This window comes from Lipotes vexillifer, unplaced genomic scaffold, assembly GCF_000442215.2.
Source record: "Lipotes vexillifer unplaced genomic scaffold, Lipotes_vexillifer_v1.1 scaffold417, whole genome shotgun sequence".
Lineage (NCBI taxonomy): Eukaryota > Metazoa > Chordata > Mammalia > Artiodactyla > Lipotidae > Lipotes > Lipotes vexillifer.
Genome location: NW_006791294.1, coordinates 983,304 through 993,310, shown reverse-complemented (window position 1 = coordinate 993,310; position 10,007 = coordinate 983,304). Strand labels below are relative to the sequence as shown.

Here is a 10,007-nt window from a genome sequence, read left to right as displayed (position 1 = left end):
GGGAAAGAGCAAGTCCTGTATTTACAAAACTGATGAAAATCACACTGTAGTAACCAGTGACTGCAGAACAACTGCACAGATCTGTGTTTCCAACATTTTCCACCATGATTCTCCATCAAGGTAAAAAAAGATTCTTTCATACAAATCCCAGAAGGATGCAGAGGTGGCAGCACAACTGCCAAAGATGGTACAATGACTTACTACTGAAGCTGATGGCGGGACACAAGGGGAAGGAGGGGCAGAGTCCTCGAGAAAAGAACCCTATTTAACGCTGGCGGCTCTAGTCCGTGGTTGACCTCCGGTACCAAAAGCGTGCCCTGAAGTCATCACTGCAGGTCATGAAGCCGGGGTTGGTGGGCGAGTGCACGATACAGCGCACGATGTTGTTGTGGCCCAGCGAGAGCAGGTTCCGGCGCTCGGCCGTCCTCGAGTCCCAGCAGCAGAGGCTGATGGTCCTCTCGTCGGGCAGCAGCACGTAGTCCTCCGTGTGGTTGAAAACGGCCTGTGTCCGGTGCACCTGCCGTCCGCTCAAGCCAGCACCTGCGCAGAGACCAAGAGGTTAAGGCCTGGGCGCCAGGGCTAGCTTTCCAGTTCACATCTTAGAGCCCAGACTGTTCTACTTTTGTTATTAGCTCTGTTGACGTAAAAACTGCATTTTACAATTGTTGAAGTAATAGACATTTATTGTGCAATTCTGGTAACTCTAAAAAATTTATGAAAAAGAAAATCACCTTTGGGCCCACCACCTAATGTGACTCTATTAATGTTCTGATGTATTTTTAGGCATAAAAACACCTTAAAAAATACAAAAGTGGTGCCACGTTATCTAACTTCATGTTGGATACGTTGTGTTGTTTTTACTGGCTGCAAAGTATCCCATTGTTTGGAAGCACCATTAGGTAATGATTCTTTTCCTGCTAGGCAGTTAATTTGTATCCAACTGTAATATTGTGACAAACATTCTTTGTATAGAACACCTTACTTCTTTAGGACTAAATTCCTAGGACAAGAATCACTGGGATGGATGAACAGCCACTCTCTAAGAGGAAACTCTTGTTTTTAACCAAGAATTAAAAAAAGCATATTTTATGTTTCAAGTATTATATGAACTATTAAAAAAATCTGCCTGATAATTTTACAAAGTCAACATTTTGATGAATATCTTTTCCAAATATCTATGTGCCTTGTATACTCATTTGTAATTTATATAAATCAGGGCATACGGCATGTAGTTTTTATTCAACAGTTTGTGGTGGAGACCTACAAAGAGGGAATATAGCTTAACGGAAAAAAATACACAATTTGGTGCTGGATCTGGACTCAGTACTTATTAGCAATGTGACTTTGAACAAATGACTTAACATCCCTGGGCCTTAACTGTCTCCTCTGCTCTGCAGGGATAATTACAGCATCTGCCCACAAGATGTTGCAGGGATTAAAATGAGGTGTAATGCCCATTCAGCTTTGCAGTATAAGTGTTCAACAAACATTACTATGAGTATTTATTTTTAAAGGCTGCATGCTGTGAAAGGCTATGTAACAATTTACTCAATGCTTCTTCTGGACATTTATATTCTATCTAACTTTCCACTACTCCAGATAATGCTGGGATGAATATCTTTTTATGTGTGCACGTGCATGCCTCCCAAGAATCTATTTAGGTTAAATTTCTAACAGTGGATATAGCAAGTCAAAAAAATATATATTTATAATTTTGATGACACCAAGCTGCCCTTCAGAAATATTTTACCAATCATACTCCTAACAATATGTGATTCCCTGAAACGTTTATCAATACTATATAATACCAATCTTTTAAATTCCTGAAATCTGATGAGCAAAAAGATACTTCCATATTCATTTCTTAGGTTTATAGTGAAGTTGGTCATCTTTTCTTGGGTTTACTGAGCAGCATACGACCTATGTTTATTACCTATGCTATGAATATTTTTTTTTCCCTAGCCAGCATTTAATTTTGTCTATAGCGTTTTAAATTAACTTTTTTTTTTTTTGCGGTACGCGGGCCTCTCACTGTTGTGGCCTCTCCCGTTGGGGAGCACAGGCTCCGGACGCGCAGGCTCAGCGGCCACGGCTCACGGGCCCAGCCGCTCTGCGGCATGTGGGATCTTCCCGGACTGGGGCACGAACCCGTGTCCCCTGCATCAGCAGGCGGACTCTCAACCACTGCGCCACCAGAGAAGCCCTAAATTAACTTTTAACATCAAAATTTCTAATGTTTACTTGATAGTTTTTCCTTTTCCTTCATTATTTCAAGAGCCCTCTGAATTCTAACTAAAGATTAAAACTGGAAAAGCAGATCCAAAAGTGCTGACATGAAGGGGTCTTAAACTGTGAATTAGAAAAAGAGGGAATTTGTGTATAAATTCATTATAATCTCATTTTAAAATTAAATCCCAATTCTCCAGAAAAACAAACCAATCAGCCACATATAACCATAAAACATCCCAAACATTCGTAAAACAAAAATGACTCTTCCCAAGACTTGCTAGCTATACCATCTACACGAGAAGCCAGAGAGATGGCAGGAAGCAAACTCTGGTTACAATGAGATAAATCTACGGTAGGTTATGCTGCACCCTAGTGGTTCAGATGTCACCAACTCTTCAATTTTCTTCACTTATTAACATCCCAGCAGTCCCTTACAATAGTGTTGTTTTATTTTGAGTTTTAAAGCTGTGGTCATGGCAATTTCAGTGTATGACACAAACATCTCACAACAGAGGAAACTAGCTGAAGTTTTCTACCAAAAAGCCTTTGCTGCTACAAGGAACAGAAAAATGAAACAGTGTTTTAATACTTACTATCAAATAATTAGACAAACACCGACTACTAGTGATAGGATAAATTTAAACAGATCTCATAAAAAGAGCTCACACGCACAACTGTTACAATTAGAGACCAACATAAATTAGACAATCAGACTAACAATTTTGTGTTTCTGTCTGAAGGGCCCACTTTATATGTAGGTTCAGAACACTTGGGGTCTCTTTTGGGGGCTCCTTCTCTCTCAGGCATGAGCCAAGATCTTTCCTCTCACTTACTGAGTCTCTTCTCTGGACTGCTTTCATGTTTTTGTGGGAAGTGGGCAGGCCATGGGTCTACAAACGGACCACCTAACTCTCAAGTGTTACTTGCATGGAATCAGATCTAATTTTAGCTGTTAACATTTGAGAAGGGCAAGAACTGTGATTCTATTTCCAGCTCTGCCTCTTGTTTGATTCACACAGATTTACTGTGTGGATCTAGTTCGAGGATCTAAAAGAGAGTTCTGGAAACTAAAATGCCTCAGAAATGTGAAGTAATATCAACTTCTCACATACCTGTGTACCTCACCAGGGTTCGTCCTGTTGATATTTCCCAAAGTTTAGCTACAGAGTCTTTTCCACTTGACAGAATGTATTTTGAATTTTTGGAAAAAATGGCAGAACAAACTTCAGCACCGTCGTGTGCTTTCTCAAAAGTTGTGATGCATCGATTGGAAACACCATCCCACAATTTGATGCAGCCGTCCTTGCTGCCAGTCACATACATATTGGCGCTAGGATTGTAATTAACGGAACATATGGCATCAGTGTGTTGATCTTGAGGATTGCAAGAGACAAAGCACTGAAATGTGTTGATATCATAAAGCCGAAGAGTAGGATGCTGAGTTCCAACAAGTATAAAGTCTCCAGAAGGATGAAAAGAGATGGAGCGTAACATTTCAGCCTCCTGTTGGGAAAGAGACCAAGTGGTGAACAATTAAACCCACAGGAAGCGGGGGAAAACATTTGGCTGATGCAAAGAATCCATAAAACAGTGACTAGCTATTACACAGGTAAGAGAAGAACAAAGAACTTTCTGGAATACACAAAAGGACCATCTGAACACAGATTTCCGAAATTATCTACTGGTGAGAGTATTTCGAAGATCACAGGTGAGCTTCATCATTTGCACATAAACAGTGGGTGAACTCAGAAGGGAATACTATCAATCTATGACACATTCACATACGGCTAATGAATAAAAATAAACTATAAAAAGAGTTTCTTTAATTTGTCCCAGGGCTCCAAATATTGAGGTGGAAGCCACTACTAAAACATTAGTATTTCTGAACCGCATATTCAAAACAGAGCACCAAATGTCGCTTTTCCAGCAAACACCTGAGAATTTCAACTGAATAATTTTTTAATTCCCCTAAGTTAGAGAAGTTCGTTGTGTTTTGTCTTTAAACAGGAATCAGCAACCTTTAAAGTGTGATGTGGATTCTGAACTGTATCTGTGACTGGCAGCCATCCTCACTGGCCAGAGGAGGTGGGCGCGTGACAGCATGAGAGCCGTGCCATTTGCAGTGGGCGCTGCGTCCTTGCTGCCATCCTATTTACAGGATGACCACTGAGACGACTTTTAAAAAGAGAAGAGCCACACAACAGCTCATTGTATTTAGGGAAAAAAATGCATACAGCTCCTTTCCAAACATTCCTAACCTGAATGTATTTGAAGGCTCTTTTTGCAGATGGTTTGGAATAATCAAATAATTTAAGAGTATAGTCCCTTGAACCAGAGGCAAGGATCTGTTCTGTTGGGTGGAAAGCGAGACACGTGACTTCATCCACATGGTCGTAAAGAGTTCGAATCACTGGGTGGTTTTCCATGTTCTGCTGTGCAGTCTCATTCATCATGACCTAGGCCAGCAAGAAGAGAAGAGAATCTTGAAGTGTTAAATCTGTCTGGCTCAAAGTATACATTCTACAGCTATGCTAAGTTAAAACTGGTTTAAACTATGCTCTCATTCTCCCAAGAATGAACAACAAAAGGCAAATGGTAAGTATATTACCAGGATTTTTACCTCTATTGGCATGGCACTTTTGGCCAACATTCTTTCTGTGTCAAGTATTTTTATGGAAGCATCAGCAGATCCAGTAGCTATTAACTGCCCATCTCTACTATAGGTAGCTACACGACATGGTCCTTTATGGGATGTGACATAGCATGTTTCATACTCTGAAGCCTCTGGGGACATAGTCTGGACATCTGCATCAAACTCCAGGTCAATTCCTGTGCCAGGGGCAACTGTATCTGACCGACCAATTGCATACTGAACTGCAGTATCATCGTTTTCCATTCCTGAAAGGAATAAAAATTAAGGGCATGAAAAAACGTTATTTTAAAAAGGACAAAGTTCTGGATCCAAACTGGGAAAGGTGTTTGCTGATGTCAACTTACTCTTTCTTGGAGCTGCATGGTACTTAATACTGTACAAAGTTATGTATTGTGACCTGGGTGCACACACAGTGACAACGCTGTAAGGCAATAGGCATTGTGGCAGGTTAGGCTCCAACAGGTAAAGTCACCTCCCCAGATACTTGCCTCCAAAAGTTTCTACTTTAACCACAACTACAGAAACTGAAAAACAGCAGTTCTGTAGTTAAATTGTCCATTTTTCCTGATTCCGAATTTTAATATTTTTAGTGTTGAGATCTGTTAGTAGCAGCTCTGAAGCTCATTAAGTCAGATATATTGTTAGTAATAACATTAGTGAAACATCTTTGAAAGAATGTTGAGGTTTAAACAAACTGAAGTTTAACAAGAAAATCCTTTTTTTTTTTTTTTTTTTGCAGTAGGTGGGCCTCTCATTGTTGTGGCCTCTCCCGTTGCAGAGCACAGGCTCTGGACGCACAGGCTCAGTGGCCATGGCTCATGGGCCCAGCCGCTCTGCGGCATGGGGGATCCTCCCGGACTGGGGCACGAACCCGTGTCCCCTGCATCGGCAGGCGGACTCTCAACCACTGCGCCACCAGGGAAGCCCAGAAAATCCATTTTAAATTGAAAAATAACTTGACATATCATATAAACAATTTTTATTAGTATAGGAAAAATCAGAAATGCGGATAAACAAAAGACAAACATAACCTTGTATTATATCACCCAGAGATAATTACTGTTAACATGGTGGTATGAATTCTTCTGGACCTTTCTCCATGCACACAGTTGTTTCATTTCTTAAAAAACAAAATCACAATATGTAACGTGGTGTGACATACTCGGTCATTTACTCATATGGAATAAACACCTGGCCAGCGTAATAAATGTTTACCCACATCATGTTGTTGGATCCAACTTTATGAATATAAGAACATGTACAACAAATTCCATATTGTTGGGCATTTCAGTGGAATTCATTTTATTTCCTCAGGCCAATACGAACAGTTTACACTGGCAAGTCAAAGAGTATAAATATGTTTGGCAATTCTGTATTTTACTGAGTGCTTTCTATGACACAGGCAAGCACCTGGACACACTGTTGAACAAGACAAGGTTCAATATCTTTATTAAACTTGCAGTCTGGGACTTCCCCAGGGGTCCAGTCATAAAGAATCCGCCTTCCAATGCAGGGGATGAAGGCTCTATCCCTGGTTGGAGAACTAAGATCCCACATGCCGTGAGGCAACTAAGCCCGGGCACCACAACTACTGAGCTCATATGCTGCAACGAGACAGCCCATGTGCTGCAAACTACAGAGCCCTCACGCCACAACTAGAGAGAGAAAACCCGCATGCTACAACTAGAGAGAAGCCTGCACATCACAACAAAGAGCCTGCGTGCCACAACTAAGACCTGACGCAGCCAAAAAAATAAAACCCAAACCCAAACCAAAACAACTCGCAGTCTTCTGGCAGGTGGTATGGATTGTGTGGGAAACTCAAAACAATATAGAAAATTTCAGACAGTGATTCTGTTACGAAGGAAATGGGATTGTTGTTTTAGAGCACTTGCGGAGGTACGGGGAAGATGTTCAGGTTATTTTAGAAGAAATGAGGAGGACTCTGACATGACATCTGAGCTGAGACTTGAAGTCAATAATACAGCGGCAGAAAGCTCCAGAAAATTCACAGAAAGACCCTGAGGCCAGAACCTGCTCAAAACCTTCACAATCTGGACTTTGCTTTCTCCTTCATTATCTAGCACTGTGCTCGACACATACTCGGCACTAAAACTAAAGGGCAGCAATCTTGACAAACATCTGAAAGCTTGTCACGGGCTCACTGAATGTGCGTTCACAAGTCACCTAGTTTAATGAGGTGCAGGAGCTGCTCCGAGGGCGCACACACAGACTGAGGCTTGATTTCATTGATGAGGCCATTAGCAATGCTGATGTAGCCATCATAGAGCAGCTGGCTAATGATCAGCTTGTAGAGCTGCTGGCGATCCTTCAAGCCCACTTTGGTTCTGTACATCTTGGAGAAGAGGAAGGTAGTTTCCCTGCCAGCTGCAAGAGAGAAAACAGGTGATGATGAGGGGCAGAGGCACTAGCAAACCACAGAAGCAACACAGGAATCTGGTCAGCCTTTCCAGGGCTTAAATCCCAGCTCTATCAGCATTATCTTTGGTCAGCAACTATGTTTCTCTGAGATCAGGGTCCTCAGCTGTTAAATAAGTCAGTGAAGGCTAAACAAGATGATACATGTAGAGCATTGAGCACAGCAGCACACAGAAATGGTTCAAATCATGTTAGCCAATATTTATAGTAGAACCTCTCTTCATGAACATTTTTTCTCTGCTAAATTACCCACCTGCAATTTTTATTCTTTACTGCTATCCCAGAATCTTCCACTTCTTCTGTTAATGAAACCCTGGCTAATGTTTGCAATAGGTACAACAGCTGCTACTGTTGGACGTCTAGACACTACTGTTTCCACCAGCTAAGCTGATATGTTTACTAATGTCAGTTATGGTCATTCTTAAAACATGTTTCAAGGCAACCAAGCTTGTTACATTACATAATTTAATTACAGAATACTTTGGAAAGCATTGCTGAATAAAATATTGGCAAATAGGATATGGCCAAAATAACTATAAAAAATGGAAAAATTGGAAGGACTGTGCATTTAGATTGATTTACAAGTGTTTAAGTTCTCTCTCAGGCTCAGAAAGCAAAAGAGAAAATTACAGATGGTTTCCAGTTTATGCAAAAATAAAACCTCCAACTGGTTGACGTGATTAGATAATCTGATTATAAAAATCAATGTCTGTACACGTGTACATCTGTACAGGTATCGGAAGGCTGCAGGAGCTGGGGAACAGCGATAAAGAATAAAAGTCACAGGCAGACAGGTAGCTGTAGCACAGAAGAAAATTGGAAGGCAGAGCATAGGAGAGAGAGAATAAAAGATGGGCGGGGAGTGGGCAGTTAACACCACTTCACAGGGGTGATTCTGAAAGTGGGAGGTGCTGTAGGAAAGGGGCGGGAACAGTGTTTTTAACTACCCAAGGCCCTCTGGAGAATTACTGAGGCTACTGTTGATAATAGCCAATGTGTTTACCATGTTTCATCTCAATCCTCAACAACATCGTATAAAGGAGGTCCAGTAATCTTGTTTACAGGTGAGGAAGGGAAATTACTTGCCCAAGGTCTCAGAATTAGTGCCTGGAGGAACCAGCATTAGAACGCAGGCGGTTTGACTCCAGAGATGGTGTTGTTCTAATTGCTGCGTGTGCTGCTCCTTAAAAACGTAATGATAAACTAGCTAAAATTCATTAGACATTCCGCATATAACACACATGGTGTAAGCAACTAATATGCATTACCTCATTCAATCTTCAGCTTATCTCATTTTAGAGGTGGGCAACCGGAGGCACAGGAAGGTTAACTCACCCAGGATCCAACAATCTGTAAATGGCGGAGCCTGGATCCTAACCCTGAGCTCTTACTGTGCTCTACTGATGGGTATTAAGCAAATATATATAAATCCATGCTTGTGTAGGCAACATTAGGACACAACAGAGATGATGAAACCGGCTCAAAGAGGTTAGGAAATACTGCAAGTAAAACGTGGCTGCGTAACTCGTCCAAGGTTATAAAGTGGCCACCAGGATTTCCCACCCCAGAGCCCAGAGCTTAACCACTATTCCATCCTTCACTCGTGCCAGGCGCATCATAGGGCTACCAAAAGATTAAAATAGGAAAAGAGAGGACGAGCCCTGCTTCTCAACTCCCATAGAACGTCCGTTCGCTGGGCTAGAAAGCGCCTAGTTACCGTCCCCAATTTGCAGGTGAAGGGTCTGCGGCCCGAAGACAGGAAGAAACCAGTCCAGGACTGGTTGTACCCGTAGTTGGAAGGAAGACCAGGGAGAGAACACAAACGCCCCCTCACCGTACGCTCCGCTATGACCCCGAGCTAGAGGCCAGCGAAGAATGGAGGGTGAAAGAGAGGCCTTTGAGAAAGAGGGACAGTGCGGGCCCAGCCTGGCAACTCAGGGCGCATGCCGCCCCGCTCACTATTGACTCTTCCCGCCTCGCCCGCGTCTTTCCTGTGGTGCCCCAAAGGCGCTAGCCGACCGCACCCGCCATCCCACGCACCCCGGGCTCCCCCATACCGGATCGTCCTGCTCTCTCGGTCTCCCGCGCTCTCTCCTAGAAAAATGGAGACGCGAATCCTGACCAATCGATCGCTCCGGGCGCACCTTCACTGCGCACGTACAAAGGGCATCGCGCCGAGCGCTGCGCTATCGATTGACCGCACTCGCTCCTGCCCTTTTCGCCATCTTACTGGCGCGTCCTAGAGATTCGTTCACTTCCTCCGACTTTATCTCCGACGCGACAACCCTGACGCCAAGGGGCTGCTGTCTCACGGACAAATGTCAGACCCGGAGAGCACCGCGGGCGCTAGAACGGCCGCAGATGTGGCGGGCCGTTGCCTCCATCACTTCCGGGGCTTGCGAAGCAAGTGCGCCTGCGCGCCGTCTCCGCCGGGCCGTGACTCGAGCCGTCGAGTTGGTTTTGAGCCAATGAAAAGGCAGCGCCTCTCTAGCCCCGACCAATCAGCTTTCGGGTTCGAGGGTTTAACTCCTATTTAAAATGAAGACTGTGACTCCTAACGGCCGAGCTCTCGGGAGGACTTTGAGCCTTCAGGTCGGAGGTGGGAGGCCGTAGGTAGACCTGGGGGGGGCATCTCTGTGAGGCGGGCGGGAGGACCCTGGGTGGCCTTTGGGGGCGGGGGGGAGGG

General features: G+C 43.5%; 2 protein-coding genes across 2 annotated transcripts in view; one reads left to right on the top strand and one right to left on the bottom strand.

Annotated features, from left to right (window-relative positions):
- The window catches only part of CSTF1 (cleavage stimulation factor subunit 1), a 10,089-nt gene extending 563 nt beyond the window's left edge, over nucleotides 1–9,526 (bottom strand). The window contains exons 1-6 of the mRNA XM_007464268.1: nucleotides 9,379–9,526; nucleotides 7,070–7,270; nucleotides 4,850–5,127; nucleotides 4,488–4,685; nucleotides 3,342–3,732; nucleotides 1–540 (exon numbers count right to left, since the gene is read on the bottom strand). The exon at nucleotides 1–540 is cut by the window's left edge and continues 563 nt beyond it. Coding sequence (XP_007464330.1) covers nucleotides 281–540; nucleotides 3,342–3,732; nucleotides 4,488–4,685; nucleotides 4,850–5,127; nucleotides 7,070–7,238 — 1,296 coding nt within the window. The 5' untranslated portion in view covers nucleotides 7,239–7,270; nucleotides 9,379–9,526 and the 3' untranslated portion in view covers nucleotides 1–280. The remainder of the gene's footprint in view (nucleotides 541–3,341; nucleotides 3,733–4,487; nucleotides 4,686–4,849; nucleotides 5,128–7,069; nucleotides 7,271–9,378) is intronic.
- Nucleotides 9,527–9,896: 370 nt separating this feature from the next.
- AURKA (aurora kinase A) overlaps nucleotides 9,897–10,007 on the top strand; it is an 18,888-nt gene continuing 18,777 nt past the window's right edge. The window contains exon 1 of the mRNA XM_007464266.1: nucleotides 9,897–9,934. The gene's annotated coding sequence lies outside the window, so the exon portion shown is untranslated. The remainder of the gene's footprint in view (nucleotides 9,935–10,007) is intronic.